The following is a 20,078-nucleotide window of genomic DNA, read 5'->3' as shown; positions in this document are numbered from 1 at the left end:
TTTGAGTCACATTGGAGAACATGAAAATTTATCATCATCATACAAAAAAAAAAATCTAAGCTAAATCGAGAATATTTTCTGATTTTTTTTTCTTAATTTAATTCATGAATAATAAAATTATTTTAGTCTTTTACCTAAAAAATTTTAGTAAATATCGTGATTTTTGTGTTATTTTTTCAAATAACAAAGTAACTAGAATTTTCCGTATTTTATTTTATGTTAAACGAAAAAAAATTATAAATTTGTAAGTATTTTCTACAAAAAAAAAAATATTTCTCGATTTAATTTTAGATTGTTATTCATAGACACTTGACAAAATCATTCAAACACACACACACAAAAAATCATTTTTTTTAAAATAAAACAAAAATTTAAAAATAAAAGAATGAACAATAAAATATACATTTAGCTGCTCTTGTTTTATGTAAATGTTAAAATTTAAACCAAAAAAGTCCAATAACTGCTTTTTATTTACTGATTAATCTTGAATTAATATTTTTTTTTAACTTTTTATCTCTAGATGTGTCTTTGACTTGAATAGAAAGAGCCCTTTTGCTAAAAACCAAAAAAAACGATACATGTACAAAGTAACGCTGTCTGGGCTTTTCTAACCAATTTTTTTTTATTTTTTTCAAGGTTTTTTCTGATTTTTTTAAACTTTAACATATTTTAAAATAATTAAACTAAGACATTAGGTAAAAAAATACTCCCGTCAATTTATTTTCTTTTAATTAAACAAAAAATATAAAAAATAAAATAAAACAGAGCTGTTAGATGTACGATTATATTGTGAACAAAATGAACACAATTGAATGATTTTTTGTGTTTCCAATGCAATTTATTCGAAATGTACTCCAAAAAAAAAATCAAATAATTCATAACAATTTAGGCGATGAAGCACCAGTTCCCGAAGATGGTATTAAGCCAACATTCACGGAACGCCCGGTTATCCGACAAGCGGACGACGGAGGAAAAATTACGTTCGAATGCCGATGTGTCGGAGACCCAAAACCGCAAGTCACGTGGTAAGTTTTCACTAAAAAAAATTATTTTAAGAAAAAATTATTGATTTTTTATTTTTTAAAGGTACCACGGAAAAGAAGAAGTGAAAGAAGGTGGTCGTTACCACATTTCACTGGAAAAAGATCAAGTTTTGTACCACATGGCACGACTTGAGATCAAAAACGTTATTTCTGGGGACAAGGGCGAGTATCGAGCTGTTGCCCGTAACAAGCATGGCGAGGGCGTAGCCACGATCAATTTGAACTTTGAGGGAACCGGAAAGCCAAAGTAAGAATTTTTTAGTTGAAAATAAATTCAAATGATAAAATTTAATTTTTTTTTTGTAGAATTCCGGATGGAAAGTCTCCACGTTTCCCGAAAAAGCCCACAATTCGTCAAGATGGCGATGTTCTGATTATGGAATGTATCTTGGAAGCCCATCCAACGCCCGATATCACGTGGTATCGTGGTGACAATAAGCTCGATGATTCGCCTCGCATGAAAATGTCCCGCAAAGCAACATCTAAAGACACGTATCTTCTCACACTGAAGATTACGGAGCCCACGCAGGAAGACGGGGGCAACTATCGTTGTAATGCATTTAACACATACGGCGAAAGTAATGCAAATATTGCGTTGAATTTCCAAGGTAGGGTCGCGGTCTCGTAAGTACATGTAATCTGTATTTTTTTTTTTAAATGGGAGTATTTTATACCTTTTGTGTTTAAAAATTTATAATTTTTTACGATTTTTTGTTAAATTTTGATTTTTTTTAATTATTAGGCGCAGACGATGCCAACGGTTTCGCTCCGTCCTTTGTGGAAAAACCACGCATTATTCCCAACGAGACTGGCACGTTGATCACGATGAAGTGCAAATGCAAGGCCAAGCCCGAGCCCGAAGTCACGTGGTTCCGTGGCCAGCACAAAGTATCGGAATCCTCGAAAATCGTCATCAAGAGCAGCAAAGTGGAGGAAGACATCTACGAGCTCACGATGGAGATCAAGGATCCCACCTCTGCGGATGGCGGCACTTACCGCTGTCACGTGAAGAACGAGTATGGCGAGAGCAACGCCAATCTCAACTTGAACATCGAAGCCGAGCCCGAGCCAGAGGGTGACGGCCCCACATTTGTCGAAAAACCGCGCATCATTTCCGAAAACAACGGAAAACTCGTCATTATGGAGTGCAAGGTTAAGGCAAATCCCAAACCAACTATCGTTTGGACCCGCGAAGGTCAAACGTTGCAAGAGACATCTCGCTTGAAGATCACCATGACGAACCAAGATGACATCTACGACATCAAATTGACACTTGCCGAGCCCGAATTGACGGACAGCGGCTTGTATCGGTGCAACATCAAGAACGACTTGGGCGAGTTGAATGCCAACTTGACACTCAACATCGAAATTGTGCCCGTTATCAAGGACAAACCGAAGATCATCAAGGTTGTCAAGAAGCGCACCGTCATTATCGAGTGCATCGTTTGCTCCAAATTCGAGCCAAAATGCACATGGTTCAAGGAAGAAACCGCCATCAAGACGAGCTCGCGTCACCAAGTCAACATCGAGCAAGTCAAGGAGGGCGAGTATGCCGTCAAACTCGAAATTGCCGAAGTCAAGGACTCCGATAAGGGCTCCTACAAGTTGATCGCCAAGAACGACAAGGGTGAAGCCACATCACAAACGGTCGAACTTACGGATATCCCCACGGATGACAGCAAGAAATCCAAACCGGTTATCAGCAAGAAGTTGACAGACCAAACGATCGAGGAAGGACGCTCCTTTGACCTCATTATCTCTTTGAAGGAAACCGACAAATCCGTTAAGGTCACGTGGTACAAGAATACCACTGTCATTAAGGAATCCAGTGAGACATCGATGTCCTTCGACGGATCCATTGCCCGGTTGAGCATCAACAAGTCACGCGAAGAACACACTGCGACCTACAAAGTCGTTGTTTCGAATGACTTGGGATCCGACGAATCTGCGTCCAAGATCACGGTGAAGAAGGTCGAGGACAAGAAGAAGAAGGACGAAGAGGAGGAAAAGAAGAAGAAGGAAGTCGAAGAGAAGAAAAAGAAGGAAGAAGAGGAAAAGAAAAAGGCAGAACAAATCAAGAAAGAGGTAAAAGTCGGGCCATTTTTGGTGGAATTGAGACCGGCGTCGCCAATCAAACGTCCAATAGAGGTACATCGTCGATTGCGTGTCAATTTTCGTTTTTTTATATTTGTAAATCCGTGTTACAAGTTTTTTTTCACAGGAAGTGATTTAACGAATCGATTGTACGTACCTGTATTGTGACTGACTTATTTCCATTGAAAATTTATTTATTTATTTTTTTCGAAATTTTTGTCCCTTTTACATAAAATTACTGAATAATTATTTTTATTTTTTTTTAGATAATTTTTATAATTGAATTTAAAATTTAAGATTGAATTAAAACTTTCATGAAAAATCACCGTTTTATATTTTTTTTATAATTTTTTTTAAGAGATTTTTAATTTAAAAATTTTTGTTCCAAAATTTGTTTTTTTTTATATCGATTTTCTTCTCTAAAAATATTTTTCACAAAATTACTGAAAAAAATTTTAAACTTTTTGACAGTAATTTTTTATATATTTTTTTTTTTTCAATTTCGAAAAAAATGTAGATACATACATACAAAATCTGAATAAAACCAAAAAAAAAATATTTAAAAACTGAAAAAAAAATTATTAGGGACAAAAAGTTCGAAATTAATTTCAAGCAACTTTATTAATTTATAATAAAATTTTTTGTCCTTTCATGTTCAAAATTTAATTGTTGTATGTTTGTAACCAAAAATTTGTGTCTAAATGATAGAAGGAAGAAGAAAAGAAGAAAGAAGAGGAAAAGAAAAAGACCGAAGAAAAGAAGAAGGAAGAAGAAAAGAAAAAGGTCGAAGAAGAAAAGAAGAAGGTCGAGGAAAAGAAAAAGGAAGAAGAAAAGAAAAAGGTCGAAGAAGAAAAGAAGAAGGTCGAGGAAAAGAAGAAGGAAGAAGAGAAGAAAAAGGTCGAGGAAAAGAAAACAGCAGAAAAAGCCAAACCCAAAGAGGATAAAAAGAAGGAAGAAAATGGCGAACCAACACCCAAAATCGTTGAGCCCGAGGAGGAGGTAACAATACTTCGCCTCTAGGTTTCGCTTCTATTCTATCATTTCAATCTCTCACTTTTTGACTAACATTTCCGTTCTGTGCTGCTCTTTAACACTTCTTCCCCAAAAATTTCAAAACAAATTTAAACATTTAATTTTTTCCCAAACAGCGCATGACATTGGAAGAAGTTGATTTGCGCCACGTTGAAGAACAAGTAAGTAAAATTTCCACCAAAATTCCCTCTCAACTCATCATCATCTCCAATTACATCGAAAAATACTCATAAATTCCCTCCTCCCCCCCACAAAAAAAAAAATGAAAACACAGGACGACAAAAAAGACTCTAAGCCTGCAAGCCGTAAGCAAAGTCTCAAAGACAAGGAAGAAGATAAGCCGGCAAGCAGGAAGGCGAGTCTCAAATCCGACAAAGAACCCGAAACGAAACCCGACTCTAAGCCCGCTAGTCGAAAGCCAAGTCTCACGGAAGAGAAGGCGGCGGCTGCGAAAAAGGCAGAGGTAAAAAAATTACTCGCAAATATCCGCAAAAATGGCTAATAATCTGAAAGCAAAGCTTCGTAAAAAAAAACTAATTTGCAGTAAAAAAAAATTACCAAAAATTAATTCTAACTTCACGAATAATTAGAAAATTATGCAATGAACACTACAACATGAAAATTCAGCACTAAGTACCAAAAATAAATTAAAATTAACAAAAAATAATGTAAATAGGTAAAAATATTAAAACAACTGATCAACTTATCCAGTAATATCTTAATTAAATTTTTGAACACATTTTTAATTATTTTAAATATGAAGAACTTCGTCATCATATCTAATGAAGAATTCATGTCTTCTGTAAATATTTTCCTATTTTAGGAACTTTTTATCATAATTTTTAATTTTTTTGTATGTAAATATTGTACAAAAATTTTTCTTATTCTCAACATCTGTCAAGTTGAGATTTTTTGATTTTTGAGGAAAAAAATCCATTTAAGAATTTTTGACTGATTTTTTTGTACAGAAATTTCTATGGATTAACATTTAATTCAAAAAAATAAGAAGAATTTTAAAAAATTCAATTTTTATTTATTTATTTGAAAAATAAAAAAAAATAAACAGGATGACTTATTAGCACCACCCTCCGATAAACTACGAGAAAGACGTAGAAGTAGTGGTAAATTATTCGAAAATCTCTGGGAGATTCAATTGCGCCCAGTGAAAAAAGAAAAGAAAGAAGAACCACCGAAGGTATTTGATTCACTCTCAGATTTCCTCTGTTGGCAGTGAAAAATCTCTCTTTTCTGTACTTTTTTTTGTACAAATTTATCGTTCTTCTACCACTTTTTTGTACATAAATGAACAAAAAAAAATTAACAATTTCCCCTTTAATACTAAAGAAAGCTTCATCACTCGAAAAAAAAAATTGGTTCTATACCTACACTTTTGTACACAATTTTCTTCTTCATGTTTGTCCATTTTTTATGAATTTCCTTCCGTCATGTTTAAATGTTTCCTTTGTCAAATTCTCATTCAGGAATCGATCGAAATTAAGACCGAATTACGTCGAAAATCGGTAGTTGTAGAAGAAAAATCTCTCACTATCGATGGAAAAACCACCACAAGTCGTCGTGCATCAAAGGTAACCATGTTCTGGTTCATTTTTGTACTCAGATGACCAGAAAAACGTAAAAAGAACAGCAAAAATGTGTTTAAATTCGTATCTCTTACTGACCATTAAGCTAGAAAAATTAGAAAATCTAATCATTGAATGTCTAAATCATTAAAAAATTAATTTTTATGTTTATATTGATCGATGTCTTGTCTAAATGTTTAGGCTGAGGAAACAAAGACCGAAGCAACTCGCAAGGACTCCATCAAGACAACCGCACAAAAGGCTGAAGCCGAGAAGAAGGTAATTTTTTGTGTTAATCTGGTCCTCTCGTTCTCTATTAAGTTTAAGTCATGAAAAAAAATGTTAAAAAAAAATTAAATCGCATATTTTAAACTATGCCTAAATAGCCAAAAGATAAAGTTTCCGATGAAAAATTGGCTCCGCAAGAGGAGACCAAGCAACCGGAAACCAAGGTTGAGCCTGAAACAGAAAAAGATAGGAAAAAAGATGCCAAAGACGAGAAACAAACTGCCAAGAAAACTGAAAAAGTCTCAGATAAAGATAAGAAAGATAGTACAGACACAACTGTTACAGAAACAAAAGAAAAACAAGAAACTACAGACACAAAAACAGATAAAGATAAGAAAGCAAAGACAAAACCAAAAGCAGTGGTAAGACACATCAAGAGTATCAGAAAATTTAAATTTTTAATTGATACTTACACTTTGACTCACATTTTAAACCTAATTATGAAAATCGACAAATTCGAAATTAATTGGATATTCTTTATCAAAAAAAAAATCGACACTTTAAAATAATTTGAAAATAATTACGAAATTTTTAATTTTTATTAAAATTGATTTTTTAATTTTAAAATTATTTATTTTTTAATTTTTATAAAAATTAATTTTTTATCAAATTTTTAAAATAATTTAAACTAATTTTAATTTTTTTTTGTAAAATATTTTTCTTAATTTATCAATTCTTTAACATTTTTGTATTGAGAATTTTTTTTTTAAAAATTTAAAATCATGATTAATTTTTTTCTTTTAAGTGTCGAGAAAAAATTATCACAAAAAATCACTTTCAAGAACCTCTTTACACTTTACTGTACTTTTCTTTCATCTATTTCAACCAATTTAAAAAAAAAAATCACTAAAAGAAAAAAATCTTTCAAGTTATCTTTCAACTGACTTTTCTTTTCTTTTATCTTTCTTCTTCAACATTTTTTTTTGTAAAAAAAAAATAAATTTTTGGCATTTTTTTTTGAGAATATCCGACTTTTTGAACAAAAAGACTGTAAATTTTTTGTAAAAAGACATTTTTAGTGGCTAGTGGCTAAGGCAACAGCGTAGTTAGAGCATCATAAAACAATAAATATTAAAATTAAGTTTTTAAAAAATTATAAATAAGTTAACTCACATTAAAAAATTAATTTTTAAGTAGGCTAGAGCTTCCTTTATTTTCACTTTTCTTCAATTCTTCTACTATTTTATTATTTCTGTAAATCTGTAAATAAAACTATCTGTAAAAATTTAGGAAGAATCAGAGTCAATTGCGACAATTACGCAAGAAACGTTTATTCAGCCAATCGCTCCAATGTTTAAACCGTTCAGAAAAATTTGGGAAGACGAGGATGATCCATGGCTTTCTGGTTTCCCGGATGCCTCGGAAGAACCGGAAGTTACGCAACCGGATGAGGTTCAAATTATCTCTCTATTCAAATTGCTCTTGTTTCGTGATTGTCTCGGCTTCGATCCCAATAAAAAAAAAATGTAGTAGAAAAGAGAACCTCGCGATGTTTCGTGATACAAAAAAAAAATCGTTGAATCGTCTCAAAAAGCTCTGTAATTGGCCTGATTCTTGTTTCTATGTTGAAAAAAAAAATACCGACCAAATTTTTTACTTTTTTATGGATTTAAGGATTTAAAATCAAATTTTCAATTAATTTTTAATATTTAATTTAAAATTAATTAATTAAACTTTAAAAATTTTATTTTAATTTAAAATTAACTAATAAAAAAAATTAAAAATGTTTAAATTAGTTTTAACGAAAAATTTAAATAAGTTTTATTTTTTTTAAATTAATTAAAAAAATTTATTTATTTTTTCGTTATAACTAATTTAAACATTTTTAATTTTTTCAGATATTTTACCGAAATTTACTCATTTTTAAATGAAATTAATTTAATAAAATTTTTACGATATTTCAACGACTCATAATTTGATTTAAAATCCTTAATTTCAAACAAAAAAGTTGAAAAATTGGTCCTTTATGTTAAAATTTATGAGCTTTGCTTCATCGTGCTGTCTTGTAAATCTGTTTCTCACTTTTTTTATGTAAATTTATTTCTTTTCTGTATCTATATATATCTTTATCTCTTTCTTCTCCTTCAAATATCTGTAAATTTCTGTAACTAGCAAAAAGACGAGCCTAAAATTATTGAACCTGAAGAGGCTCAGGTGAGATTTCTATTTCTTTTTTTTTTAATTTATGTATCTTTCCTCCTCCTTCTCTGTTGTGTGAACGCTTTTCCTTTTGCTTTAAATGTTATTCACATGCTGGTCCACTCTCTTGCTGGTAGAATTTACACGCTAGACAACATTTCATGTCAAAAAAAAAAATTATTTCTTGTAAATATTCCAAAAACAATCAATCGAACCATTCTTACAGCAAGAAGAGAAGCCAAAAAAAATCAAGACCGAATCATTGCTTACGAACTTGGATGACATACCGCCCGAGTTCACCGGCGTGCTCGGCGAACTCTTGGCCGGTTTTATGCAGAAAGCGGGTGTCCCTTTGCCGCAAGTTTGTACCGCGGGCGAAGGCGACACCGATAAGCTCCAAAAGGGAACGGCGAAAAAGAAAAAAGACGCGAAAAAAGAAAGTTCGCCCGATCAGAAGCCAGCGGCAGAGCCACAAGCGCAAACGACCGCTGCAGAAACTCTTAATGACAAGAAATCTGAAGCTCTGCCCGACAAGGTAACGCTTTTACATAACATTCAGGATACTTTGCAATCGAAAAAATTCAAAAAATGGTCAATGTTCTAATGCAATTTCTCTACTAAAATTTCTTTATTTCCTTTTCTTCTCTGTTCCTAACCAAAGTCTGATGCTAAAAAAACTCAGAATAAAGCGAGAAAAACGAGCATGGTACCTTTCGCCGATGACGACCAGGTTAATATACTGCGAAACTTTGCTCTTTGCACCGAAAAAAGTGTCAAAGACAAGTTTACACAACGAGCTTTTGCACGGTTTTTTGCATGTTTGTCGTAGTTTTAGCTCATTATCTGTACAAAACTATCACATTTCAACACTTTTTTCACACTATCTACTCTGTACCTGTTTTCTATCTCTGCTACTTCTATCTACTCTTCTACAACTCTCAACTGCTCTCTAGCCGAAAAAAAAAACAAAACATTGTAAAAAGGACCATTTGTATATAAGTTCATGCGAAAATTTCAACGTTGTTTAAACATAATTTTACTTTTTTCTACCCCCAAAATTTTCCAAAATTGACCGAAAAAATCAAAATGAATCAGATAACGGAACAATCTGTTGGTGACGCCGCTGAAAAACCCAAAAAGTTTGGCGTGACAAAAGTTAAAGCAGTGGTGAGACGGAAAAATAAAGAAATTTTTCCACAAAATTACTTTTTTTTTTACTATCGGTGTTGTTGTAGATAACTCATTGTTATGTATAGAAATTGGCTAGATTTTTTTTTGTAAATATTTTTTCAATAGAAATTAGAAAGGCTCAATAGAAAATTTGTAAAAATTGGCATCTAATTCGTAGTTTTTTTTAGTTAATATTTTTTTTTGTAATTTGGTCAATTTATTTAAGCATTTTTTGAATAATTGACCGAAAAAGGCGATTTTTTGTACATTTTTTGTAAATAGGAAATTTTTGTAGGCTAAATAAGTAGATTTTAAGAAACTATCTATCGAAAATTCTTTCTCTCTGTTCTATCAATTTTTAACAATTATTTCAAAACTTTCGATTTTCCATCGTCAAATAGAAGATTTAACAGCTTCAAAGGTTTTCTCTGCGTTTAAATGGTCCTCTGACCCGTTTTGCGCTCCTTTTTATTTAAAAATTAGTTTCTAAAACACGTCGTTCTCCTCCCAAAAAACAGAAAATCGAGGCTATCAAGGCCGAGCAAGGACAATTCGAGAAACCCACCTTACGCAAAGTGGACAAACCCGAGGAAAAACCCAAAGAGGAGGAAAAGAAGGTGGAAAAACCCAAGAAAAAGGTTGTCAAGAAGAAGGCCGACAAGGATTACGAGTTGCCCGAGATCCCAGACTACGAACGTCCTGCCTTGGAGAAATACGAAAAATCCGAATTTACGCCCACGGAACGTGATCCCAAGCAAAAGGAGATCAGTGAGGCCGCGAAACCGCAACAGGGCGTAAAATCCGAACCGGCGCCCGAGGAGAAACTCAAGAATGGCGTACCGAAGAAAGAAAAAGAGACACCAGAAGCACCTGAAGCACGCAAACTACAAATGGGCAAGGGTAAAGTGCCCGATAACAAGGAAGACGCGGAATCTGTCAAACTTAAGGCAACACCGCAAAAACAGGTACATTCACACACACACGCGGAAAATTACACAAAACACACACGAAAATCACAAAAAATTGTGACGTCCATTTTTTTTATTTATTTTTTAACGACTTGAAATTCCCAATCCTTAGTAGAAAATTGTATTGTCTGCACTTTTTTTCTTGAATTTAATGCACCCCCTTTTATCAGTAAAAAACAAAAAAAAAAAAATGTCAAATTTTATAATTTAATCAATTTTCGCAACTAGACCATCGAGGAAGTCAAACTCAAGCCAGCTGCTGCCAAGGTGAGTTTTTGCAACAACAACAAAAAAACTGTAAACGTCTGAGTTTTGTCTCATGTCTTTGTCCAAAGTGACGTCAAAAAGTAGTAGAATAGCCCCCCATTATCAAATAATTCCCGTTTTATTCACGTTTTGTAATAAATTGTAAAAAAAAATGTAGAAAGCCGAAGAACAGGCAGCGCCTGAGGCAAAGGCCAAGAAGGCTGTCAAGAAGAAGAAGGATGACTATGAGCTCCCAGAAATACCAGATTATGAGCGTCCCGTCCTAGAAAAGTATGAAGAAAGCGAATTTACGCCTTCCAAACATGAAAAGGTGAGAAATGTACCCATATTTTTTTTTTTTGGTCGCAAACACAATTTTTTGTCTAGCATGCGTTCACGTAGTTATCGTAGATAGCTAGAAACACGTTGATTTTTGTACTAGTTATAGAACCAAAATCCTTTAGAGTAGAAACACCCGCGATAGTAAAATTTTTAAAAAAATTAGCTGCCACACAAAACCAAATCCCATAATGCTTTTACAGATAGAAATTCCTAAGCTAGAAAAACCCAAATTAGCAGTGCCTGAAATTCGCACTGAGCCGGACCCAGAAAGCGATAAGTATGAGCGAGGCGCTAAAAAAGCAGTCCCTGCTCCCAAGGTGAGACTCGTCTTAGATGTTGTTCTTTGGCTTCTGCGTAGAAATAGTAACAAATGCTTTGCTTTTTTTGAAGATTTTTTTTTCTTTTTTGAAATCAAGATCAAGAAACATTCAAAGAAATTAATTGTTCGGAGACAAACAAATGCTTTCATTCTTGTTTTTTGCAATTTTTTTTTTTTTTTTGTACAAAACGGCAAAAATTAAATCCGCGCAAAATATTTTTATCCCGTCTTCATAAAAACTAATATATAATTGAACTCGACTGATTTAAATATAATAAATTTCACAAATGTGCCAAAAAATTTTTGTTGTCTCTTTACCACGTCGTCGTCGTCGTCGTTGGTCGACTCTCATTTATTATGTTATTTTATTATTATTTCTTGTGCGACACACACATGATTAAAATTTTTTGTCCACATTCTGCAAAATAAAATGCATAAAAAGGTATTTAGGCTACAAAGTCGGATTACTCAACATTTTTTTTTGCTCGGGTTTGAAAATTGCTTGAGTAAAAGAGACGAGTCCTTGGAACGTTTTAACGGACCATCAGATGGCAAGAAATTCGTGACTTGAAACAGATGTGTCTGTTAAATGTTGAGGAACGACAGAAAACATGGAAAATATACACAAAAGGGCGAACACGAAGCCAAAATATTTATGAATTTAACATAATAATATGATTTAAATCTGCATAATTGAATGTGATGCATTCAGTTTCTTCGGTTTTGTACAGCTGCGGGACTGTTAAATGGGGTGACATGAATATTTGGAGTTGCTTTTGTGCTCTGAAATGTATTTAATTGTCAATACAAAATGATTAGTTTAAAAAGAAATTTAATCAAATTATATTAAATTTTTAATTTAAAAAAATATATTTAAAATTAAAATATAATAAATTATTAAATTAAAAATCATTTTCAGAAAAAATATTAAAAAAATTTGAAAAATAATAATAATTTTATAATTTCATATTTAATTTAACGAGTTTAAATAAATTTTTTTAAAATTTTATATTAAAATAAGTTTTTTAAAATTTTATTTTAAAATAAAAACTTGATTTAATTTATTTTTAAATAATTTTATAAAAAAATTTTAATTTAAAAATTTAAATTTTTAAAATTAAAAATTTATTTTTGATTTTAAATTAAAAATTGGAGCGGCCTTAAAAAAATTTTATTTAAAAATTTAATTTAAAAAATTTACTTTAAAAATTTAAAATTTTATTTAAAATTTTAATTTGAATAATTTTATTTTTTTTTTATTTTTTATAAAATTTAATTTTTGAAAAAAATATTTTATATTTAATTTTTAAATTAATTTTTTTCTTAAAAATTTCACTTTTTCTCAATTTTTTTCTTCATAATAAAAAAAATTCAAGAAAAACTCTCTAAGTCACCCCACCACAACACCGCCATTAATTGTACGATGAAATTCGTACATAATTCAAATATCTCAGTCGATATTAATTAACGTGCATTATGAATTTTTTGAAGTGCTAACTAGTTCGTTAGTTCGTTCTTAGCCATCGACTTGATCACATCATCATCGTTAAGACTTTTGCAGAAAAAAAAACCTTTATACGAAAAAAAAACCGTAGAGCAAGATAAAAAGTGACCAACGACCATTTATTATTTTTGATTTATTAAGCAGAAAAAATCGCATAAATATAAATAAAAGTGTCAATCAAAATTTTGATTAATTGTAACTAAAAATACCAGAATTATATTAAAATAATTTTAATGGAAGTATTCTGTGAATAACGAACTGAACAATTTTTTTTCGTATTAAAAGGTACGAAATTCCAGTGACATTTTTTTTTGCATAAAATAGTGAAATATTTTAATTAAATGACATTAATTGGAAAAATATTTCTCGCACATTTTTGGAGTTGTCATCGTTAATTATTCAGATATTTTTGCAGCTTGCTTGAAATTTTTGCAGTAATTTTAGTGCTTTTTCATTTTTTTTTCTTCTTCACTTTCCTAAACATAAAAACTCCTTCAAAACTCTTTTTAGCTTTTTTTTAATTAAATTTTCGATGAATTCTAATTTTATTTTGTGAATTTTTAAAGGAAAAGGCTAAGATCGCAGTACCTGAAATCAAGGCACCCGTACTTGAACCACCTAAAATCGAAGTTGTTCGTGATCGTCGTGGATCAGGATCTCGTCGTGGCTCGCTTATTCCACCGGAAGATGGTTCACGTCGTCCTAGCTTAATCATTAATGAAGAGGTAAATTTGTGTGACAACTTTGTGTCTCTTTTCTTCTCGTCTCTTTATTTTCGTCTGGGGTTTACTTTTAATTTTCTTTTGGGTTTTCGACAAGTGACTGCTAGTAGTCTTGCCTTATAGCTAAAAAAAAAAATGAAAAAAAGTAGAAAAAAGTAAGCGTTGTAAGCCCTGTAAAACATTCCCTTAAATATTTTTTTTTTATTTTTAAATAATTTTAAATTATTTTTGTAGAACTTGGTTTTATGTGAAGTAGAAACGCCAGAAATTTATTTATATTTTTTCTTATTTTTAATTTTTTTTTAAATTCAGTATTGCAAAAAAAAAAGATAGTTAGTCACTGTTCTTCCACTTTCGTGAATTTGAGAGACTTGAATTATTTATCGCACATCTTCTACTTTAAATATTTATTTATCCATCATCGTCACAAGAATAATACGAAAATTATTCATTTTCAATCAAATTTGGGACCTTTGATTACCAACTCAATTCAGTTCTCAAAGAAAATCTTTTGGCCACACACAATTCACTCGAATCACTCACCTCGTCCCTCCCTCCCATTAATTCTCTTAAATAATAATAAATATTAATTGTACTTATTAATTAATTAATCGTTCTTACACATCCCAAAAAATCAAATTAAATTCATCATTCCACATAATTCTAAAAAAAAAACAAACAAAAACGAAACCTACTAGAAATTACGACCAGGTGAATTGCCGGACGACGGTAAAAAGGTAAAAATAATTACAAAAAGAAACATATTTTTGGTGGTTGTTTGCGTTATGTGATGAGATGACACAATAAAAATTAAAAAAAAAAATCTGACAAAATAATAATAATATTATGTGCACACGCAACGATTCTGATGTAAAATATTTCCTGGATGTCTTAAAAACCGAATTTCTTTGTTACATTGTAGAATTTTCTCTCAACTTCTTGTTATTTTAATTAGTAGATTCTGTAAATATCTTAAATATTTCTTATTATTCTTAAATTTCAAGTATTTAAAAATTAAAAATCCCTCTTACGTGTGCTCAATTCTTCGATTATTATTTTTCGCCTGCTTTTGTGATTGTCCCAAAACTGCAACAAAACGACAACTTTGAATGTTATGTGTCCGGACTTGACTTCTGACTCGACTTTTTAACGACGCCATGAAAGAAAAAAAAATTTTTTTTTCTGAAAGAAAAATCATAATAAAGGAAATTTTTTGGCATCGATTAAACCAAAATGCAGCACAGACACGTGCGTGTTTTTATTAATAGAGTTCAATGTCGCGCAATATTGCATAATTTTCTCAATAAATATCGAAAAACATGACTCGACTTCGATCAACGAATTTTTGAGTATCGACCTGGTTTGATTGATATTTTTATTTTATTTTTCAAAAAAATTAGAATAGAAACGCTTCAACGAATTTTTCTTCACAAACGTTTTTTTTTTATTATCATCCAATTCACACATGAATATTTTTAAAAAACACACACAGAAATTCATTAACAATTTTTAATTAAATTAATTCGTAATTAAAAAAAAAACATTAATAAATTCCAAAAATATTGATCAAAATTTTTTTCCTCCTTTAAAAAATTCAGTCTGGAAAATTACGTCCAGGAGAGTTAATAGAAGAACCAAGGGTAAGATTATCGTTCGACGATGCGTTATTGGATTGGTTATTTTTTTTTTATTTTTTGAACAAAAAAAAATGTTAAACTGATGACTTTATTTGATGCTCAAACAATCAGCTTTGATGGTTATTCAAGAATTTAACAAATCATTTTTTTTTTATTTTGAGAATTGAAATGAAAATCGTTATTTTTGTCCGCAAAATAATTCCTATACATAAATGTTAATACATGACAAAACAACAAAAAAAAACATGCTTTCACACATACATACACCAAAAACACTCATTTTTCATCATTTTTACAGGATTATTTGCAGAAGTGTTCTGCAAAGGGCTTATTTTTAGAAAAAAAAAATTTTTTTGTAAATATTAAAGAAAATTAATTTTTATTTTTTCCTCTCCCTCATACAAAAAACAATATCAAACCCGAATCAATCAAAAACACTTGCACTCAATATTTATGTAAAAAAAAACACAAACAGAGAAAGGGTCCTCGTCCTGGTGAATTGGAGGTTCCGACATCACAGGTTAATGCAACTTATTTTTTTTTGTTTATAAATTTATCGCAATTAGAAGTCGAAATATTTTATAGAATAGAAGTGGCGCGATTTTTATTTTAGTCAATATTAGAAGTGAAGTGTTTAACGGCATTGGTCTCCAAACCTTTTTTTTTAGTCAAAATTAGAATTTAGAATAGACAATTTTTATCCATTAGACGTGAATTTAAACTTAGATGTGGTTATTTTAGTTATAGAAATCATTCCAGTAAATAATGAGCCCCACAAATTTCATCAAACGCCTTCCTTTTTCTTCCTCATTTCTTTTTTCTTTTTGTTTTTTGTTGTAAGTAACACATTTTTTTTACCACATTTCGAATATTTTTTGATTGTTTAAAGAAAAAAAAAATATAAAAAAAAATAAATTTAAAATTTAATTGTAATAAAATTAAAATTAACTTTTAAAATTTTGAATTTGAATAAATAATTTATTAAATAAAAAAATAAACTTAATTTTATTTGCAAATTAATTATTTTAATTAAAAAAACTTTTTTTAAAAAATTTATCATTATTTTATTTAATAAAATTTTAATTAATTTTAAAAATTAAAAAGAAATTATAAAGATTCATTTAGAATTAATTAAATATTTTTTTCATTAAAAAATAAACTTAATTTAATTTAAAAATTATTTAAGTTCAAAAACAATTTTTAAATTAATTTATTTTTATTTTTTAAATTAATTTAAAATCAAAATTGTCAAAACAAAAGATTGTCGTTCGAAATGTGGTTATGTTATTCGTTCTACGGTAACTATAATATTTTGTTTTTTTTTTATATTCATAAATCTCCGATCAATACATTTAAATTATTAATAGAAAAAGTTTATTTTTATGTCGTTAATTTTAGAAACTTAGAATAGAGATCGTCGTTGTTGTTCCCATACATACCACCACACAAAATGCATTAAGTTGCGGAAAATGATGAAAAATTGCCATGACCGTCATTTTTTTGTTAAATTTTCCTAAAATAAGAAAAAAAAAAGATTTTTTTGATAGATTATTTTTGAACTATACAAACAATTTTGTGGGTGGTTTTATAAAAAGTGGGTGCCGCGCGTCGTTCTTCATCGTGATCATCAACATTCAGATAATTTTTAGACACAACGACTCTATTGACGTTCCAAATTTATTACATTTTCTGTACATTTCTCTATACTTTTTAATCTTTTACTTCATCTATCTCACTCGAAAACTATAGAAATATATGTTTAACATTGTAAAAACTTGTATAGAAACAAGAAAACAAAACACTTTTTGTTGTCTTTATCCTACACTTCTATCTTTTCTCTCGTTGTTATGTGATGCTTATTGTGATGGAAATGTTGTTTGAATGGCTTGAATGATTTTTTTATATGAAAAAGTTATGAAGAAAAAAAATATGTTCGATCTTCTCTTTATTTTTTACTGCTTATCTGCTTGCTTGCTAGTCAATTAGCTTATTTAGCTTGCATGCGCTCTAAAAATTGCTTGATTGATGTTTGAACTGCTTAGAATTTTTCATCTAGAAGTGTAAACTATTTTTGAAGCACCGTAGTATAATTTTCCAACCACAGTAGAAATTAGTCCCTCTAGTCAAGAAACCTCTCGAAGGACCCTCTCAATGCTAAAAAATTCAATATAAAAAAATAAAAATAGTTTACACGACGTTTACTTTCAAAAAAAAAGAGAAAAAAATATGAAAGAAGCAACGATGAAAAGCAACTTTTCGCTTCTAACTCGCCTATGGTCTTCTCTCTCGCTGCAATTTCTCGCCGTTGTTCGAAAAAAATATTTTTTTAGTTGTAAGCCAGTAATTACCAAAATCTAAAATGATATCCTTTTCCACTTACTTTATGAAAAAAAAAAAATATTTGACATAAACAGAGGAGAAGAGCATCAATAGATATGCGTCGACCAAGTGTTCAAGATCTTAGCGAATTAATTAACAAACCATCGACACCCCTTAAAGATTTGGGACCAGCAGGTCCTCCAGCTATTGTCTTCATTGAAGAGAGTTACAGTGCTGTTGAAGGTAAAATTGTCGGTTGTTGGTTCACATGGTTTGACTTTTGGCTGCAAATATAACGCTTTTTTTATAAATTAATTCTAGAAATTAAATTTTGCAATATAGAATAATTTTAACAAAAGTAAGGTAGAAAATTATAAAAAAAAATGTAAAAGCTTTAATTAATTTTCCCTGAATTGAAAAAGTGCCTGATATAAAAAAAAATGAGAAAAAAATTAAAATATTAAAAAAATAGAATAGAAAAGTTTTGTAAATATATGAAAATCTGAGTTATGAGTTAGTAAAAAGGCTCTTAGACAGTCGAGCTCACTCTTAAAACTTAATAAATTAAAAAATAGAGATAGAAAAAAACTAAAGACAAAAAATCATGTAAATATTTAAAAATTATACTACTCTAGAATAGGTTCTTTGCAAGATGGTTGCCTCTGTAGACGAGCAATCTGTCGAAAAAATAAGCGCTTTTGATGTTGTTCACATACAAATTGCATAAAAAATGCATCTATGGAGCAAAAAATAAAAACTCTTCTCTGACATCTAAATATATCTTTGTCACTGTAGATGAAACTGCCTACATTCAGGTACAAGTTGAAGGCACGCCCGCACCTTCGTTCCGCTTCTACAAGGGTGTCTCGGAAATTATCGAAGGCGGTCGCTTCAAGTTTATCACGGAAGGCGACACAAACACCATTACGCTATGCATGCGCAAAGCGAAGCCCAACGATGAGGGCAAATACAAAATTGTCGTGTCCAATATCCATGGCGAGGATTCGGCAGAGACGCAACTCTTCGTTTCCGACGCCAGTGGCATGGACTTCCGTGCGATGTTGAAGAAACGCAAGTACGCCAAGTGGGGCAAAGAGGAAAAGGATCCGGACTGGGGCGACCTCAAGGAGGTGGAAAAACCAATGGCGACCCTCAAGAAAGTCGAACGGGTATGTGTCAAAAAACAAGAAAAATTACAAAAAAATAACAAAAGCACACAAAAAAAAATTATTATTTTATTACCGATGGTCGAAAAAGCTTTGAAATTTTGCACAACAACAACTTTTTTTTTGTCTCTCTGGAATATTTTTTGTATTTAAAAACCAGAGCAGAGTAGTTTTTAAGTTAATTTTAAGACAATCGAGCACAACATTCCACTTATTTCAGTTATAGGGATTCAATCAGGGATGCCGTAGTTTGCTTTTTACATTGTAATTTTTGTAGTTTTGTAGTTAAATTGGTTTTTTTTTTGTATCAGTAGTAGTTCGAAAAGTAAGCAAACGTAAGCCAGTTGCTTTGCAGTCACACATAACGTTAAGCTCCTTTACAGCGCGCGCTCTGTAGATGTGAACCAAGGGTAAAAAGAGCGAATTGGTCGACACAATTTTTTAATGGGTATTTTTGGTGATTTTTTTTACAAGTGGAGACGCTTGGTATTTTTGTGCGTCAAATATCGACTGAAATAAGTGCGACAATGAGTGCTTTTAATTTTTTTTTTTCGTATTTTTTGAATGTTTTTGCCTGGATCTGGATGAATGGTTGAATTTTTGTCCATTTTTTTTTGTTTTGATTTTCATGGTCCGATGTAGTTTTCTTCTCTGTCTCTTTTCCAATACAAAAAAATGAAAATAAAAAAAAAACATGAAACACAAAATTTTGTGAAGATTATAAATGGAGCAGATTAATATTCAATTCTAGGATGATAAATCACGACGTCCATCTTTAGCAGATATAATTCCAGACTGGCCTGTTCTTAGATCAAAGCCAAAGGTTGTTGTCAGAATATTTAAACAAAAATTAAGAAAAATGATCTCCGTGGTGTAATTTCCATTTTCATTCTCTTAAAAAAAAAATTATTATTATTAGTGTGAAATTATCTCTTCTTCTTTTTTTCTCCGTATCTGTAATTTTTAGTTACTTTTGTAGATCTTATGTGAAATTCCCTTATTTCTGTCAAACCTGTGAAAAAAGCATGATTCCTCTTAAATTCTTCTCTCTGTTTCCTCATTCCTCATACATTTTCTCATATAGGTCAGTTGAAAAAAAATCTCTTCTCTACTCGATATATTGGAACGATTGTTGTGAAATCTGTCGTAGAAATTTCTCTCTTTATCTTTTTCTCTTCTATTTGGACTTTTTAAAGTCTTTATCAGAAGAAAAATCCCACAAACTGTAAATATTCTATAAAAAAATGGGATAATCTTCTCTTGTCCATCATTTTTGTTGCATGAAATTAATACTTTTTGTGGATTCGATTTTTTTTCGCAGAAACAAGATACGTTCTCACGGCCTTTGATCGACATCATGGCGAAGGAAGGCAAAGACAAGAAGGTCGTATTCGAAGCTGGATTCACAAAGGCCAATGCCAAGCCCAAATGGTTCTTGCGAAAGGATGTAAGTTGACCTTTTATTATTTTTTTTCAACGTGATTTTGATATTTTGTTTCTTTTTTTTTA

At 30.7% G+C, this 20,078-nt stretch overlaps 1 protein-coding gene across 28 annotated transcripts in view; it reads left to right on the top strand.

Annotated features, from left to right (window-relative positions):
* The window catches only part of LOC134836061 (twitchin), a 53,044-nt gene that overhangs the window by 6,026 nt on the left and 26,940 nt on the right, over window positions 1-20,078 (top strand). For 5 of the 28 annotated variants that reach the window (XM_063851217.1, XM_063851209.1, XM_063851213.1 and 2 more), the window contains 21 exons: window positions 890-1,025; window positions 1,087-1,290; window positions 1,350-1,651; window positions 1,786-3,128; window positions 3,846-4,136; window positions 4,286-4,330; window positions 4,444-4,632; window positions 5,236-5,364; window positions 5,651-5,755; window positions 5,951-6,028; window positions 8,150-8,191; window positions 9,865-10,311; window positions 10,543-10,581; window positions 10,739-10,891; window positions 11,103-11,219; window positions 13,292-13,450; window positions 15,560-15,604; window positions 17,499-17,646; window positions 18,199-18,572; window positions 19,321-19,392; window positions 19,891-20,016. In XM_063851217.1, the coding sequence (XP_063707287.1) occupies window positions 890-1,025; window positions 1,087-1,290; window positions 1,350-1,651; window positions 1,786-3,128; window positions 3,846-4,136; window positions 4,286-4,330; window positions 4,444-4,632; window positions 5,236-5,364; window positions 5,651-5,755; window positions 5,951-6,028; window positions 8,150-8,191; window positions 9,865-10,311; window positions 10,543-10,581; window positions 10,739-10,891; window positions 11,103-11,219; window positions 13,292-13,450; window positions 15,560-15,604; window positions 17,499-17,646; window positions 18,199-18,572; window positions 19,321-19,392; window positions 19,891-20,016 (4,544 nt within the window). Of the gene's footprint in view, window positions 1-889; window positions 1,026-1,086; window positions 1,291-1,349; window positions 1,652-1,785; window positions 3,192-3,845; window positions 4,137-4,285; window positions 4,331-4,443; window positions 4,633-5,235; window positions 5,365-5,650; window positions 5,756-5,950; window positions 6,029-7,267; window positions 7,430-8,149; window positions 8,192-9,864; window positions 10,312-10,542; window positions 10,582-10,738; window positions 10,892-11,102; window positions 11,220-12,970; window positions 13,011-13,291; window positions 13,451-14,145; window positions 14,185-15,045; window positions 15,088-15,559; window positions 15,605-17,498; window positions 17,647-18,198; window positions 18,573-19,320; window positions 19,393-19,890; window positions 20,017-20,078 lie in introns of those variants that run through there. The other 23 variants (XM_063851232.1, XM_063851233.1, XM_063851212.1 and 20 more) reach the window with 22 other exon arrangements.

Source organism: Culicoides brevitarsis, chromosome 3 (assembly GCF_036172545.1).
Source record: "Culicoides brevitarsis isolate CSIRO-B50_1 chromosome 3, AGI_CSIRO_Cbre_v1, whole genome shotgun sequence".
In the NCBI taxonomy this organism is placed as follows: domain Eukaryota; kingdom Metazoa; phylum Arthropoda; class Insecta; order Diptera; family Ceratopogonidae; genus Culicoides; species Culicoides brevitarsis.
This window is presented reverse-complemented; position numbering and strand designations above follow the sequence as displayed.